Raw genomic sequence first — 18,234 nt, 5'->3', positions numbered from 1 at the left:
CATTATGCATTCATACCCAGCCTTTCATACACCGCTAATTGCTGGCCGGGGCTATCAGATCGGTAAATGGAAATCGCATTAGTAAACTGGCGACATCAAGAAAGTACATGTGTCTCAGAAGGCTATTACGTGTGTGCAATCGAGTTACTAGCTATTAAAGTGAAATTTATACCTAAACCAAACAGCCCCACGCTTTCAATTTGATTAGTGTTAGCCATGCATGTTCAAACATCATGCCTAATGCTTTATAAAAAAAAACAGGAACGTGTATACTGAGCCTGAAGATATGAAGTTAAGTGTACGTACTGTACATATTCATGGCGTCTTTTGAACTGGTCGTTACTGAAAAGTGAAAACTAACAAGCAACCACTTTCATGTCAAAAAGCCAAAAATATGAACTGTACAATTCAGGTGAGATCAAAAGTTAGAAGAGAAATGTCTCACAATCCAAACCACTTCGCCTTCCTCAATTTGACCAAATGTAGCAGCATATTGACTCAACCCCAAGTACTATTCTGCCCATACCATGCACAAGTAAACAAATGAAACAGTACACACATGTACATGTACATTCTTGAAGTGGAATATGGAGGAATTCCATTTCTTTTTTCCCCCTCTTTTCACTTAGCAATCAAATTACTCCTATTGATTTTGCAAGAGTCCCATGGCAGGGGTGACAAACACTTTGATTGGGTTAATGAAAAACCTCGCAGGGAATCTGCACAAGTTATTAGGGTACTGTTTGAGGGTGAAAAAAGAAGAGTGTAAAAGATAGCAGGCCAACTGTTTTGGGTCAATCAAATTAATAGCTTTTAGATTGAAAGAGGCCAGGGAACTAGGCCATGGGTCCCAGCTCATGGGGAATTGATTAGTATAGTTTTCAAACTTCAAAGTGGGACAAGACCAGTTTCTATTCTGAAATGATAGGAAGAGTTTAAGGGAGACTTTTTTCTTTTATTCTATTTACAACTGGTAAAGATAACTTCTAATTTGGGTAGTGGCAAAAATACGGCACGTGTACCTACAGCTCACAGGCCGCATTTAAAGGTCTCGATACGTGGGGTGCAGTGCACTTATTCAAGCCCCACTGAAAACAGTGTTAAAATCAACAAGGTTCAGGGCTCAGTAACAGTAACATGCAAGCTGACATTACTCCAGTTCCTCAAACAAACACTGATTTATTGCCATGTCCTAGATCTTTCCATTTCTTTTCAATTTTCGGTGGGTCAGCCAATTACATTTTTAATCATTCACACAAAACACACTCCCCTCCCAAAAAGTTGTAGCTTCCAAGCCTGCAAGTACCAGATAGCCATTTTTCAAATGCCATCTCCCTACTTTCTCAGGCACTTAGGACCATTTTTCAACTTTGCCCTTAGATGGAAGCTCCCAAACCCAGGGAGTAGATCCCCCCCCCAATCTTTTTACAATCCCACCTTTTTTTTCAGCCAGACAATCCCCTTTTTCAAAAACAAACTGCAGAAGCACAGAAACTGCAGAAATTATCACTTGCACTTCATCCATGGGGGCAGCACAACACTGTTAGCTGTTTGTTTGCTTTTTAAATTTTTTGCATTTGGGTGTTTGTTTTGTATGGAAGTGTATTTAGGACATGGTAAAAAAAAATTAATTTGTACATGCGTATTACTCTTGTACCACCAGTTTTTGGTACTATGAATATTTCATATGCATGGATGATTACTATTTCATACGTACGGATTATTATTTCATACATACGGATTACTATTTTGTATATATGGATATACGTATGGATTATTTTATATTTACGGATTACTATTTCATATGTATGGATGATTACTATTTCATACGCACGGATTACTATTTCATACATACGGATTACTATTTTGTATATATGGATATACGTATGGATTATTTTATATTTACGGATTGCTATTTCATATGTATGGATGATTACTATTTCATATGCACGGATTACTATTTCATACATACGGATTACTGTTTTGTATATATGGATATACGTATGGATTATTTCATATTTACGGATTACTATTTCATATGTATGGATGATTACTATTTCATACGTACGGATTACTATTTCATCCATACGGATTACTATTTTGTATATGGATGAACGTATGGATTATTTCATATTTACGGATTACTATGTCATACATATGGATTAGTAATCTATATGTTTCATTGCATGACTATACCTCAGTTCATAAGGGGGACCAAGAGAGGGAGTGATTTTGCTTGCAACAAAAGCTCCTTTGGTAGGAAATTGACTTTGCTGGTTCACGAATGACCTATGAGATGCATGCGTTGTGTATGCATCTCTACCACAGAGTTACAGTTATTAAAAAACTCTATGGTCTCTACCAATAAATTTCCTTATTTATGAAACCACACGTATGAAACAGTAATTCATATGTACAAAATAGTAATGTGGGTTTTGGTTTGTGTTTTTTGGTTTGGGTTTGGGGTTCTGGTTTGGGGTTTTGAGTTAGATTTGGGCTTATGGGTCTGGGGTTTTGGTTTTAGTTTTTTGGTTTAGATTTGGGCTTTTGGGTCTGGGGGTCAGTTGGGGGTTGGGGAGTTTCAGTTAGGGTTTTGGGGGGGTTGGGGTCTAGGTTTGGGGTCTAGATTTTGGTTTCTGGCTTGGAAGTTTGGGTTTGGTTTTTTTCTTTTAGTGAAAACATTCTTACCTTTGTATAAAGGGAGTTGTTTTTGACAGATGCAAACTGGATTTTTTCTTTTGGCTGTTTCTGTGGGATAAAATGAAAGTTGATAACAGATGAAAGAGATTAGACAGAAACAAAATATACAATAACGACCGCTGATAATTTGATATGAGACATCTGAAATGGGTTGGAGAAGTCCCACCCAAATCAGTGTTGTTGTATGGGCTTGGCATATACATATAGGCCTACTGTGACATTCCCTCAGCAATGGAAATGTGGAAGAGCGATGTTACTGAAAATGTAATGCACTGTGCGCCCCCACCTGGCTAGATACATTTCATTATTCAGCTGTGAAATGGTCACACACTGCATCATTAATACCAGCTGTCCCATTCCCCTGCACACAAGTTGGCTCACAAGACAAGTTCTCCCTTGACCATGCAATGACCTGTACCCCAGTGACTGGTCTATCCAAATTCCCATGAAATAACAGTCAACATTTTAGCAAAAAAACAAATCACTATTAAAACAAAACAGTTGTAAATTTGTAATGTATCCTGATTGGCACATAGGCCTACGGCTTACATATCCTGAAAGTACCAGTAGTATGGTGGTGTACATTTACATGTAAAGGTATCTTCAATTATGTGTATTATGAAGAGGACCATTGTATAATTATAGGTGTACCAGGCATTCTCGCATTAGAATCAATCACCTTTGTTTTAAATCTTTTGGGGGGGATCTTTTTAGAAATCAAATTATACATGTAACAGCACATGTACATATATCAACTTTCCATAAACCCTGTGTAGCTTGGAAGTATCGGTACTGTGTCGCATGTAAAGAGGAAATGTGTTGCAGGTGTCAATGCTCATGAAATTGTTTGTTATTTCATGACTTTGACAACTACATCCTTTTCACATGTAGATTTCATATAATTCATCAGATCAAAATCCGCTTTTCCACTAGGAATGCACGTTTCACATTAAATAAGTATAAGTGCATGTACAGCAGAAGGGTTAAAAGGACTGCACGTACATGTACAATATACATGTACTTGTTCAGGTCAATGTGCACATGTTTGAATCCACTTCCAACTTCCTAATCATGCCTTCTGGATAACGTCCAACAAGATCATCAGGGTTATCCCTAAGAAATTACCAAGCCAAATTGCCAAGTGATGAGCCAAACCTATACGTCATGTATGTACTGGCATCTTTATACCAGTACTTTTTTTTCTGTATAAACCAAAGAAGTGACAGCAAAGCAGGAGTTCAGCTGTTTTCACTTCTTGAATAATGCTGACATCTTCAGATTTTCACAAGGTCATACCACAGGTGCACTTGTGGTGCCGCTACATGTACATACATGTACGTGTTCATGTTCAAGATACAACCGAGGATGTCTTACATTAAATAGAATGCACAAATCAGAATGTGTCCATGCTAACACACATACCAATGCAGTACACACCTCAGGGCACAGGTACAAAGTAATTCCATGGGTAAACAGATTGAAATATTGGCAGGGATTTTCACAATGTACATGTACACGTACTTTACATGTACGTATCCTATTCTGTCATGTATGTTTTGGTTTATACTGCATAATAAAAACCCAAACAAGTTGGCAAATGAACAGTAATCACACAAGAAAAACATTACAAAGATAAGACCTTGATATCTGTTTATTTTGCTTGTTTTCCAACATCACTATTCCAAAATAATCCCTTTCTGTGAAAAACAAAACTTGAAACTAAGTCTGACTTTTGCACAGAATTGTCCTTCAGATTTATTCCATCTGAAGTTTCTACATGTGGCTTCACTCTTTAAAAACCAGTTTTTCCACAAATACTGGTGCCAAACAGATAGACACCTACTTAGAACCTAGAATAAAAAGATCAATGGTCCCAAGAAATGGGATATGATGAAAGCAGAGTTGATTTAACCACACAGACCTTTCACTAAAAAAAAACTGCAACTTTGCTTGTTAAGCATAAGTTTGTAATCTCTACCATGGTATGAAATTACTGTAGAAGAAGGTACATGTACATGTAAGTATTGCATTAATCCTACCACATCAGAGGCTGGTGTTTGGTTACAAAGAGTAATCTTTATGACCCCCAAGAGGAGCATCATCCTGGGCTCCAGCTTTACAAAGCTAAATCTTCCTCTCGTATTACCAAGTGTTCCAGGGCTCATATTGTCTGGGAAAAAATTGAATGTAATCCTACCAGTAGGGCAGGTAGACCCTGCCATCCAAATTTGAAAGGGCATTCTCTGGCAGAGGCCTCTGACCTTGAGCAGATTTTAATCCCTAACTCAGGATCAAATCTGAATGATTTCCAAAAAGTCATATTTTTCCCCAAAAGAAAGTAGAAAACTTTGCTACAAAAAATGTCACAAGATTCTTCTTTCACCTCACCCCCCCCAAAAAAAATCAGTATTGTGAATACAATTTGGCAGCATTTAAAAATATCTTTTCAACCCTGTACAGGTACACATTTGACCACGTCCTGGCATTGGTAGGGTTGGTGATTATTTGAGGGACCATCCCCTTTCCCAGCCACACAATATGTACAGTACATGTAAGTTCTGTTTCTTCTTAATAATCCTGTAGAATTACAGATTCTCAGCATTTTTGAAGGGAAAAACCTAACACTGCACAGCGTGACCAAAAGACATTATAGCAAAACTCTGGTGTTGGTTTTTTGGTACATGTCATTTTTCGAAGTGACAAAAAGGTAAGTTGGCAGTATTTTATCAATGACATTACCATCTGCCAGGCACAAGTTTCTGTTTATATGGTGTACACTAACACAATTATGGTTGTAATTTGATCAATTTTGGACCATCTGGCTGTAGATTCAATATCATCATACACTGTATCTCGTATATCTCAGCAAGACTGATGCAGCCTACCAGCCGATCAAAGAAGTACAGTCACCCATTGTGGAACAGGGCTGACCTCTGTGGAAAAAGAAAGGGAGGTGACTCCACCCCCTCCACTGGCACCTGTTGATACCAGGTACCGACACATACACATGTGCATGTAATGAGCAGGATGAGTTTGCGTCCATTTCCTGGCAAAGATTGGGGATTGCTGAAGCCGGTAAATGTGAACAGCACTGGTCCACAATGCTGGCCAAGCTGAAACTTCAGTATTTTCAAAAATGCCTGTAAATGTACACGTTCGTGTACACGTAACAAAAATATGGGGACATAATCTACTGTGACATTAGCTCCATATTGGGAACAACTGGCCTTGGCCGGAAGCTAAAACAAACATACTGGTAGGTGTCTATGCCAAATGGTTAGAGCCACTTTCTCATGGCTCACAGAGTAGACATACATGAGCTTTTATTAAGGTCCACATGTTTATTGCCAGCCACTGTTAAATTTTTAAGGAAGTGCAATGAGGTCACTCAGGTCATGGTTCAGGGAAAGCTGAATAAATAACCCACAATCTTATTCTCCAGAAAAAGAAATTAGATCCTGATTACTAGCACATCACTGATATTCAACTGATCCTAGAATGTGCTTACTTTCCAACCACTTTCTCATCTTTACCCTTTTATGATTTGTCATAAAAGGTCTTTATCCTGACTGTTTTCCTGGTAAAATAAAAAAATTCCCAAAACATCAAGACAGATGGACTAGTAGAGTAACTTGATAATTTTACAAGGGGGATTTTTTTCAAATTTTAAAAATCCAATACGCACTGTTTATCCACTTGCTGCCGGGTGGATTTTCTTGAGCAAGACAAGATGCCGGGTCCTTTTCAAGATTTTCCATTTTCAAAATTCTTCAAAAATTCATCATTTCATTTAATGGCTGTTTATACCCACATGAAGGACTCTTTGGGCACTACTCTAAAGCTGACAGGTAACCTTCATTGACTCCTGAATACTTCAGGGAGGTCTGCAGCCTTGGAAAAAGAGCCCAAATTGTGCGGTGTTAGGTAGGATTCTTTTGTTCCCGAAACCAGCACAGTGCACTGCTGACCTCTTTTCAAAAGGGGCCAGATTAGCGTTCAGTAGCTCATCGCTGCTGTGGTGGAGATCTTTTGTTCCGGTGGTAATTCGCTCGCTCTAAATGCCTCAAACTGTGGTATACTGTTTCAAAACAAGGCTGGATTATCTCCACTATTGAGAGCGAAAAATGTCAGTAATGCCCAGCAGCTCAGTCTTTTGTGCTGAGCACTGTCTCTTGTTATAAGGCCCAACTCTTTTGTCCCAGTTCCGGGCTCCTCGGCTCTGCGTATAAAAGCCTATGTACTCGAAAAGGGGTTGCCCGGCAGGGAGTGGTTAAGAATACTACCAGTATGTGTACTTATGCTATATTAGTGACAAAACTACTTTCAGTTTACAGGTTTTGTTTCAATTTATGAAAAAAAAACTCAAAATTTTGAAACTTTCCTCATTGTTCACACTGTTGCTTGTATCTGGTCTTGTGCGTGGTCTTGTGATGGTCTCAACTACAACACTGGTGTCAACCAAAACATAAACTTGTTCCAGTATTTGATTGATTCATAGAATCCTACCCATCTGTTTTTGTTCTTCAATCAGTAGACCCAGTGCCTGAATACTGAATTCACAACATGTGCTGTTCTATGGTCGTCAACTTCACCTGTATTCCACGTACACACTATTAAAGGGTACAGTCCACTAATTCAAGCCCCATTGAAAACAGTGTAAAATCAGCATTGTTCAGGGCCCAATAACATGCACACCAACATCCCTGAGATTTCTGAAACACAAATGAATTCTTGTCTGGTCATTTATCTTTCAATTTCTTTTCAATTTTTTGTGGGTTAACAAATTACATTTCTAATTATTCCCACAAAACAAAATCACCCCTCCCCCCAAAAAAGTGATTTTTTTTCCGAAGTCTGGTTGCAGCCATTTTTCAAGTGGCAACCCTCAACTTTCTCAGGCACTTAGGACCATTTTTAAACTGTAGTTTTTAGCCCTTCTGCTCTCATATGAAAGCTCAAAGACCCAGGGAGTTGATCCCGACAACAATTTACACAATCTCACCATTTTGGGGGCCAAACAATCTCCTTTTTCAAAAGATACTGGGGGGGCATTTTTAAATCTAATGAGCTGGCCAGAAATTCTCACTTGAATTAGTGGTCTGCACCCTAAAGCAGTGATGTCAGCATCGACTTGCCAAATGCCAACATTTGGGCTGTATAGTCAAATCTTTCCACCTGTACTCAGGCATGTCAAAGGGCACCATAAAATGCTTCTCCAGAGGAATCAGCTAGCCTTTCAATAGAGGCCTTTTGTACAATAGTAGCAGAATTAACAGTGAATGCATGGGGCCTGCAGGAAAAAAGGGCAGCAGTATGGTTCTGTGTCAGTGCCAATTTCTGTGTCGCTGAAAAACCCCAACCAGCTGCCTCTTGACACTAGAAGACTGTGAGAGTATATGGAAGTACCCCACAAGGAACATTCACTACAGGTACATATGGGGTACTAAAACGATATTTGGAATTTAACAAAAAAATAAGGAATTTTCAAAGTATACTTCTGATCTGTCACAAATTGAAATATCCTATATAAGGGACATTCTGTCAATATTTCACCCAAGGAAAATGATTCTGGTCCAAATGGAAGCAATTACAAAATTGTGCTTCACACATTGGGTACAAGTAATTTTTACTACCCAAGAACTTGAGAAGACAGGACATTCGGTGTATTCCCCACAAGGATACAGCTGTAAAAGTGTGGGTATGTCAGTAGAGTGGGAGTTCTTTACAGTGTACATGCATGGTCTGCCAGTAGAACACAAGACGCCAATGTACAATGAATTATCTTCCAACCTATCTGAGCCACCTGGCTACCGGTACCTGCCAAGTTTGGCTTGTCTCCAGCGAAGTTTAAAAAGTAGCAGCCTAACTTTAAAATCTGGCCACCAAGAGTAAAATGTTGGGTGCCACCAGTACACTGTACATGTACAGTATGGAATATTTCATCTTACACAACAACATCTTGATGGAAAAAATGTCTAACAAAGTGTAAAATTACTCTCTCTTGTTGTGAAGAGCACCTGCAGGTACCTCTAAGATGCCCCCCCTTAAATATTTTTATCAACCCCCCACTGAGTTTAAAATTCAGAACTTGGTGAACACTGCCAATGTACCAAATTATGAAGCCTTGGGTTTCATTCACCAATGGGTGTTGGGCAGCCTGGAATTTACAAACCAAGTAGTCTAAGATATACATGTACATGCACATTCAACTGCATATTGGGTCTCATTTAACAGCCAGTTATATTCCAAAGGATGAGAAGGCAACCCTCTTGTTAACTGCACTGAACTTGTTTGAAATGAGGCAACCTACTGTTTATTTGAATAGGCAGTGTTTGGCATTGTACTGCAATTACCCACTGATGTCCTACTAGGTATTCACACAAGATTTCCCACCAAACAACCTTGCAAGGCCTCTGGTTCATGTTTCTTTGTGTTATATCCCATCCTGGAAACAACTAGCCTAACTATGGTTCACATTTTCTTTTGTTATATCCCATCCTGGGAACAACTAGCCTAACTATGGTTCACATTTTCTTTTGTTATATCCCATCCTGGGAACAACTAGCCTAACTATGGTTCCTGTTTTCTTCTGTTATATCCCATCCTGGGAACAACTAGCCTAACTATGGTTCCTGTTTTCTTCTGTTATATCCCATCCTGGGAACAACTAGCCTATCTATTTCCATTTAACTGGAACAGAATTATATCCCAATAAGAACCCAACCTTTAGTCTCTATAATCACAGTCAGCACTAGCCCACCCCCATCCCCAATTACCAGTATATACCGGTATCAAATTTGATATCCACATTGCTTCCTCATCAAGAACAGACTAGGTACATGTATCATTGATTAGAGTGCTGTACACTTTGGATCAGTCGGTATTCCTTCGTGCGAGAGGGATATGACTCCTTTCAAACAATAACAGACGCTGACAGGGAAAAAAGTGAACCCTTTTTTCATTGTACGTCCACATGCAGGGTCTAAAATTTTCTGCGATTCAATGGAAATATCAAAACTCCATCCACCCTTTTCCTATCACATCATTTCCCCGCTCTGCGACTAACAAAGTAAGATGTCGTTTAAATATTCATGTGCCAGTACGTGTATGGAGATTGTCCTCAAATCAGACATCTTTTTCTCCATTTTGAAAGCCTTCTTTCAGCTAAATTTTGTTAGAACAATACACTGATGGCGTTAATTATTAATGTAAGAACCTTGTGATTGTACCGGTGTTTCAAACTGCACCTAGTCAATTTTTAACCAAAAGAAAACTGCACTGAACCAGGTTGAGCCACCGGTACTTTGTTGTGCCCACAATACTACAACTACCAGGTACTAGAACTTTTGCTGGACATGCATACAGTCTGTCTCATTATCTGCATACATTATCCTTGGATCTGAAGGATGAAATCCACAGGGCTGCCCAAGATAGAGTCAATTGGAGGAACCTTGTTACTTTTTAGCTGTGCACAACCATAAAGGTAGGAAACACCACAGACCCTGTGTAGAGGGTCCAACCAGGAAACACACAACCAGCAGCTGGGCAGCAGACTGTTGGGTTATTCATGTTATTAATTTTATTCCTTATAGAGTAAGTAACCACATCCACTTTTAGCACTGTGCTGGGACCGAAGTCTGATGCCTTGCACTGATTAATAGCACGAGGGCAAAAAGACGTCTGTGATTGAGACAATTTTTACGATACTGTCTAGACGCACCCTACAAACTCCTGCTCAATCCCCTGCTGGGCCGTTTCCAACAAAATGCAAGAGAGCTCAGGTCCTCCAATCCATATCACAACTTGACTCTTCACAGCGACTTTCCACATGTTTGCAACATGGGGACATTTTTCTACATGTATGTATGCACTTACAGAGGTTTTGCGAAGAAGCCATCTTGCAGGGCAGTTCCTTTGTTCCAAAGAGAAACATCCTTTGTGCATGTACATGTACTTGTGGAACAAAAGCACCCGCCTGCAAGACGGCAGCAAAGCAAACCCTCTTTTGGGGATTACCAGAAATTCACTTATACCCCCCCCGTATATACATTGTACAATAAGTTTTACCCTTGATCAGTCATGTTACCAGCAATGCAGTCATCAAGTTTTATGTACCTACTTTTAACAATGTACCAATCTACAAGTAAATGGTGCTATCATTTTGGAGTTACTAAACACAACTTGGACTAGGGTGAGATTAGAAGATGAAATGTCCACAAAATAACTACCAGAGGTTTGGAGGCATAGACACCGTCGGGTACATAAATGTACATTTCTGTTTGCCCAAAGTATCTCCTAAAATATCCATTTCTTGTTTTCTATTTCAACTTTTATGCGTAGAGTATGATCTAAATGTTTCTCCTTAAATATCCATTTCTTGTTTTCTATTTCAACTTTTGTGTAGGTATGATCTAAAAGTATCTCCTTAAATACCCAATTCTTGTTTTCCTTTTCAACTTTTATGCATAGAGTATGATCTAAAAGTATCCCCTATAATATCCATTTCTTGTTTTCTATTTCAACTTTTATGCATAGAGTATGATCTAAAAGTATCCCCTTAAATACCCAATTGTTGTTTTCCATTTCAACTTTTTATGCATAGAGTATGATCTAAAAGTATCCCCTTAAATACCCAATTGTTGTTTTCTATTTCAACTTTTATGCGTAGAGTATAATCTAAAAGTATCCCCTATAATATCCATTTCTTGTTTTCTATTTCAACTTTTATGCATAGAGTATGATCTAAAAGTATCCCCTTAAATACCCAATTGTTGTTTTCTATTTCAACTTTTATGCGTAGAGTATGATCTAAAAGTATCCCCTATAATATCCATTTCTTGTTTTCTATTTCAACTTTTATGCATAGAGTATGATCTAAAAGTATCCCCTATAATATCCATTTCTTGTTTTCTATTTCAACTTTTATGCATAGAGTATGATCTAAAAGTATCCCCTTAAATACCCAATTGTTGTTTTCTATTTCAACTTTTATGCATAGAGTATGATCTAAAAGTATCCCCTATAATATCCATTTCTTGTTTTCTATTTCAACTTTTATGCATAGAGTATGATCTAAAAGTATCCCCTTAAATACCTAATTGTTGTTTTCTATTTCAACTTTTATGCATAGAGTATGATCTAAAAGTATCCCCTATAATATCCATTTCTTGTTTTCTATTTCAACTTTTATGCGTAGAGTATGATCTAAAAGTATCCCCTATAATATCCATTTCTTGTTTTCTATTTCAACTTTTATGCGTAGAGTATGATCTAAAAGTATCCCCTATAATATCCATTTCTTGTTTCTAATTCTATCGATATGTGTACAACTACAATCCTGATGGAAAATTATCACATCAAGAACACCCTGAGAATGGGAAAATCCAGACAGATCTCACCCCTGCTTTGAGAAACAACATTTAAATGGTACTGTACAAGGCACTTAGATACTCAACTGAAGTCCCGAAACATGAAATAATCTCTCAGTAAACAACATTACTGTAGTTTATACTCTTTCCAGGGTATCACAAGAGAGTCAGCCACAAAGTTTAACTGTTTATTCATTAATAATCAGCTTGCCGGTCTGTTTACTACAACAGAAAGAGCATTTATTCCTCTTGAATTTACACCCTAACCATCAGTTTAACTTCCACAAATGTGAATGGTCAGACAACCTTAAATGCTTCCATTGGAGGTGATTAGTCTATCAACATGAAACGTCCAATCAGGTGTAAGAGTGTGTGCGATCCATCAGTCCTTTAAACCATCTGTCTTCATTTATTTCCCATCACTGGCCGATCACAGTTTTTTCTGAACTCAAGGTTGTGGCAGAGTTTTGTGAAAAGGAGAAGTAAAATACAAGATTTCCAACTGGATAGCACTATCAACCAATCATGATATTGTGGACCAATCACAACAATGGTGACACCAGCTCTATGGTGACACTTGAACAAAATACTGAGCTCTTCCAAAACTTGTGTATAAGGAGCTGATTGTCACGTTTGCTCCTAGCAAAAACCGCATGCACTGGTACCAGTCAAATGTCTACGCATTTAGTTTTGCACATACATGTACATGTAAGATGTCACACGGTATGCTGTACGAGTATATCAAATTTAAGAAGTCACATAATAAGTGTACATTTTATGTTTTTTTTTAAATGCTGGCATTGAACAAATGCAATATAATTAATAACTTCACCCTTTGTGACCTAGTAATTGCATGGAATGTTGGTCATTTCGGCACCTTGCCAATTCGGCACCTACCAACTCCGCACCTCATCAACTTGGCACCCAGTCGGCAACTCGGCACTTCAAATTTTGCCTCTGCTCTGCGTCATCCAACTCAGCACCTCACTGACTTGGTGCTCGAACCGAAGCGCTTGGTTCTAATTCCATACATGTGCTTAGTTAATTTCGGTTGATTTGGAGATTGGGTAATCCGCATGGATTATGGTAACCCAATTAGTTGGTAACCCAAAGAAGTTCATAAAAGAAACGAGTTTCTTATGTAAAAGGGAAGATTGAAGGAAACCCATTTTTGAAATTAAAGTCCGATTTTACCAGTAATTTTAAAAAGAGAAAAACAACCCTTGATTTATCTTGGTAATTCTGTGAAAGCTCGTTATTGAAGTTGCCCCTGTGACCCTGGCCCCCCCTAGCAGACCCGAACTAACCCACAAGGCGAGCGGCTTCCAGGCCCGACTCAATACTCCTATTACTCTACGAATACACGGCCCAGCCTGCTGTGCATGCAACTCTAGCGACTGGTCACAGCTTATGGGCAGGTGGGGTGATCGGGGCCATGCCGACTGGGCCCAGCTGGTTATACTAACCGGGAGAGCTAAGACAGTGGTGGACTAAGCACCCACTCAATTAAAAAAAGACTTATTTGAGAAAATAGCTATTTAAGAAACTTTCCTTGAACTTTTCTCATCAAAAGACTTGGAGGTGTAGATTCCAAACCAGTAATACATGTACATGTACTTCCAAAACCCTTGCATACACTGTACTTAAAAAAAATTTAAGTGCATTTCTTCAAGGTCTTTGAGATACGCATCAAATTATAGCATATTCCATGACCATTATTTTCTAATCCATTTGGGGTGTTAATTATCAGTGACTTTTGGGATAAAATTCCATCCTAACAGTATCACTATCTACTGTGTACAGCGCCCGTGTGTAGGTGCCAAGTTTGAGAGGTGCCGTGTTGGCAAGGTACCGAGTTGGTTTTTGCACAGGTGCCGAGTTGGTGGGTGCCAAGCTTGCAAGGTGCCGAGTCGGTGGGTGCCGTGTTGACGAGTTCGCAGGTGCCGAGTTGGCAAGGTGCCGAAGTGACCGGTTACCATTGCATGGACCCTATTACATGCATTAGGACATGAAGGCCCAGGGCTCATGGCCCACCATGAGAATTTTTGTTGTTCCCATTAAAAGTTGCAACATCCCCCCTACTTCCACCACCAGTGGTTAGAATACCAAATTCTGAAATCAACAAGGTGCAAACAATTCAGACTAAGTTGTGTAATTGTTGGCCGTGATTGGTCAATCAGCACACACACACCTTATCGCATTGCGCTATCAATTGATCCAGTTTGGAATCTCTGACTTTATTTCCCTTTTTTGAAACAATCTTCCACAATTTAGAAACAAAAGGTTATTGGCTGATTGCAGAAATATCAGCAAATCATACCAAAAGATTGACAGATCACATAAAGATCGAGACCGACCAATCGCACCAAACATAATCATCCTGATATATAAAAATCTGAAAATGACAATCTGAAAAAAAATTGTCCTCATGTTCACATATGTCAAAAGATCAACTTACTTGCAGAACACCATGTACTCCACTGAGTTTAGGGTTGACATCTCTGCTTCCAGCCCCTTTCGTCTCTCCACCTACGCGCCCCAGCTCCCGATCCGCCGACCAAACCATCTCTTCTCGTCTCCTCCGACCCTCCTCGTCCTTCTCCAAGACGAAGAAGAAAGTCCACGCCGCCACCAGCTGCACCACGATGATGAACGTGGCCACGTAGACGGCGCGCCGGTACCGGTAACAGAGCCGTGAAGACCGTTTCATTTGCCCGCTGCTTGCCGTCGCCAAGGCCATGGCAGTCCGTGTTTCTTGTGGTTGTCCCCTCCGAGCTAGCGAACCGTGGTCGAGCATCACAGACCACTATGTGAAGTACTTGTACTAACGGACCAAATGCCGACATCCATGGCTTTTATAGCCGTGTTGCCGCCGACAAATCACAGCCATATTGCCAATGAAGAGTATGATTAACTTTTTAAGTCATGAGATCGAACCGATCGCGGACTTTGTGGACACAGTGTCAGCACGTTCCCACCACGAATCACTTCCGGGGTCATTACTCAACAACTTTTTCAGCCTCAACGAATGAGGGCGCTTTAAACTTTTTACAACTCCCACCGTCGTGTGACGTACATAAACCGACCGAATATTTACCCAACGTAGATGCCGATCGATACCATCCCAGGTACAAAAACAATTGTCAGATCCAAGAAATACAGGGAAAGTGCCAGGGGTGGACCCTCCCCCCCTTTTTGATAAAAAAAATAAATGAATAAACAAAAAAGAAGAAAAGGCGGGAGAGGGAAGAAAAGAGAGGGGCCATACTGGCTGAAATTGCACCACAGAACACCTAGAATCAAACCCATTCCTAGAATCCCTTTAAGACTTAGCCTGCTTGGGACCCCACGCCTTGAAGGCTTCGTGCTACGCACTCGCGGGCATTTTAAAATTGCTGCTTTAGTTCCACTCCCCCCCCCTTAGAAAATCCGGGATTACGCCCCCCGGAAAATCGTGTATCTGTCCCTGAATGCATCAAGCTATAGATTTGCCAACAGTGACGTAACACAAAAGAAATGATTTCCTCAAAATTGAAAATGAAAAAGTATCCCTTTTGTTTAGCTTTCGAAATTCCAATGTCCAGTCCTAGATGGTTTCCTAGTTGACTAACGATAGAAGAAAAACAAGTTATGCGATGAAAATGGGATATCAGCTTGACATGAACGAAAAAAAAGGGTTTTAGTGTGATCTATACTCAAGCGAAAAAGTGAAGTGACTTCGTCAACGTTATAATTTCCATTCAATATCCTGTAGAAAAACTCTATTGCGCTGTTATTCCAAGCAAAAACCGCTAGTCTTGCCAGCAAACAGCAAAATTGAGAATGATGTCAAAAGCATGTTTAGTTGTTTTATTGTAGTGTCTACAGGAGCTAGGCTGGGATACATCTAAGGTCAAAAGACAGCGACTGAACATACGTTACGTCTACTTCATAAAAATGAGATTGAATTTATGTGAACGGAGAGCTACCAGAACGGTAGTCTTGATTTAAAGACGTTAGTGCTTGATAGCGGACACCGTGCACAGTGCGCCCCCCTAACGACTCACAATTAGACTGTGCGCCAGCTCGCACTAGTGAGAGTAAGTAAAATCTTGGGTCGAGTTCGGGCGCCGTGTTCTTGACACGGGTTTCTTGTTCTCGCGCTCGAACGGCGGGAACACGACTCAAGAACACTGTTCTCGGAACAGGATCACACACCACCCCCTCGTCAGGGTTTTTCCGGAACACACGGAAAAACTCGTGAGATTTTTATTTGCAGCTGCAAAAAATAGAGAGGATGGTTTACAAAGTTGGAGATGATAGGAAGTTTTGCAAAATTAACATTAATTATTTTTCACAATACAGAAGTGATTGTTCCTGTTTGAATAGAAAAAAATTTAGCCCAGTTGTCCAAGCATCAACTCTCGAATAGTTTACTACGATATGGACGCTCACACCAGCGATGACCAATTGTACGTTCCCGGCGTTCGAGCGGCCGACCCAAGAACGACAAATCAAGCTGTTCGTAAACATACGAGAACTGACGCCCGAACTCGGCCTAGGTGTGCGAGGGCGCTCTTCAACAGAAATAAAACAACTATCGATCACTGACGTCTTGGGCCAAGACTACCAAAACGGCAGAAATTGAACGCGAAAATTGGTACCGGTGAGAGGCCGGTTCGCTTTTTGGCGCAAAAGCGAACACGTTAAAGGGCGGTGTGTATCAGTTTTTTTGTGACGTCAAATCAAATATTCCCGTCGCAAATATGTAAAAGTTTAAACACCCACCAACTCGAGTAAAAGTTCGCTTCGTATTCGTCTGAAGTATGAACCGGCCTAATCACGACATGGAAAAAATCCTTGAACAAAAAATACTTGCTGTAATTGTGTATATATTACAAAAAAATAAAAAAAAACTAGAATTTAAAAGGCAGCAACTAAACTTATCTTACTTCCACATCACAATAATGAAGGAAATTGATTCCGGATGAATGAAAATACACCTCAAGGGGAGACCAAAAAATTGACGGCGCGATGGAAAACAAACGTACGATATAAAAAGAAGTTTACTGCGCAACGTAAACAAATCGAGTGCATGCACGAACACTTACGGGAGAGAACAGGGGGGGGGATGCCTACAGAGAATTTTATTTTGAATGAAAAGGAACCAAACTACTTATTTTGTGAGATTGAGATCTCAGCAAATTACTAGTGCAGTAATCTATAGTATACCTTTGTCAACGTCATGACTAAATATCCTATTCCAACAAACCTCGGAAGAGGGAAAAAAGAGGAAATGTGCCATGTGAAAATGTGAATGAGAACACACCCATCTGCAAAGCTACTCGAGAAATGGAAATCCGGGGCAAGAAAACCACTTCCGACGACTGCGAAGTGGAATAATTGCAAGGGAAAGCCAAGAAACAGGAGGCATCGAGAAAACTGACAAAAAATGTTAAAATACTTTGATTAAAGCCCTGGCACCAGCTGTATAAATAATATCATGTGGTACCTTGGTAGAGTTGTTTGTGCGTAGTTGAATGGCACTTTTATCTTTTCCCTGCTGGAATCCCCGATGTTAACGGCGACTAAACATGGGTGTTCAGCATGAACAGAGGTAGGATAAAATGGGAGGTGATTGCATTTGGCTGTAAAAATTTTTTAATTAAGAAAATTAACAAAAACTACTAGGGCTTGGAGGCCATTCGCTAGGCCCAAGTTATAAAATTACGTTAATGTTTTATTTTGATACTTGACGAAGCCACTTGACCAGTCATCTTCGGCTTGCTTTGGTCATCGCACAAAAAGTTTTAACTTCCATTCTTTAAACATTAAATTACAGAAACTAAAGCAGAGTGGAAAAGTCCTTACACCCATTTTCTGGACATTAAAATATAGGAAATCAAGTAAAATGGAAACAAGTACGTTAGTTTCTCATAGAAAGAATGAAATTTAACCCAAAAACGACTGCAAAAACGACAATAAAACGATAGGAAAGAGTCGATTACTGGAGCGGTTATCAAAGGAAAACAACTTAGAAAAACATTACTTTCCCACAAAAAAACAATCACCGAAAGATACCAAAAAAACACAAAACACAAAACCCAAAACAGCAGACACCACGCCACAGCGAAAGAAAACGACAACAAAGACAAAACCTGGCGTTGTCAGTTATTATGCTGACTTT

The 18,234-nt window shown here is 39.6% G+C and overlaps 1 protein-coding gene across 3 annotated transcripts in view; it reads right to left on the bottom strand.

Annotated features, from left to right (window-relative positions):
• Positions 1-15,067, bottom strand: part of LOC110980264 (xylosyltransferase 1-like) — a 55,443-nt gene extending 40,376 nt beyond the window's left edge. For all 3 annotated transcript variants that reach the window (XM_022236793.2, XM_022236794.2, XM_022236795.2), the window contains exons 1-2: positions 14,527-15,067; positions 2,689-2,748 (exon numbers count right to left, since the gene is read on the bottom strand). In XM_022236793.2, coding sequence (XP_022092485.2) covers positions 2,689-2,748; positions 14,527-14,865 — 399 coding nt within the window. In that variant the 5' untranslated portion in view covers positions 14,866-15,067. The remainder of the gene's footprint in view (positions 1-2,688; positions 2,749-14,526) is intronic.
• Between the last annotated feature and the right edge of the window lie 3,167 nt (positions 15,068-18,234).

Source organism: Acanthaster planci, linkage group LG07, assembly GCF_054643075.1.
Source record: "Acanthaster planci isolate LZ-2023a linkage group LG07, COTS_SCS, whole genome shotgun sequence".
Taxonomy (NCBI): Eukaryota; Metazoa; Echinodermata; class Asteroidea; order Valvatida; family Acanthasteridae; genus Acanthaster; species Acanthaster planci.
The sequence above is the reverse complement of the archived record's forward strand: the minus strand, read 5'-3'. Positions and strand labels throughout refer to the sequence as shown.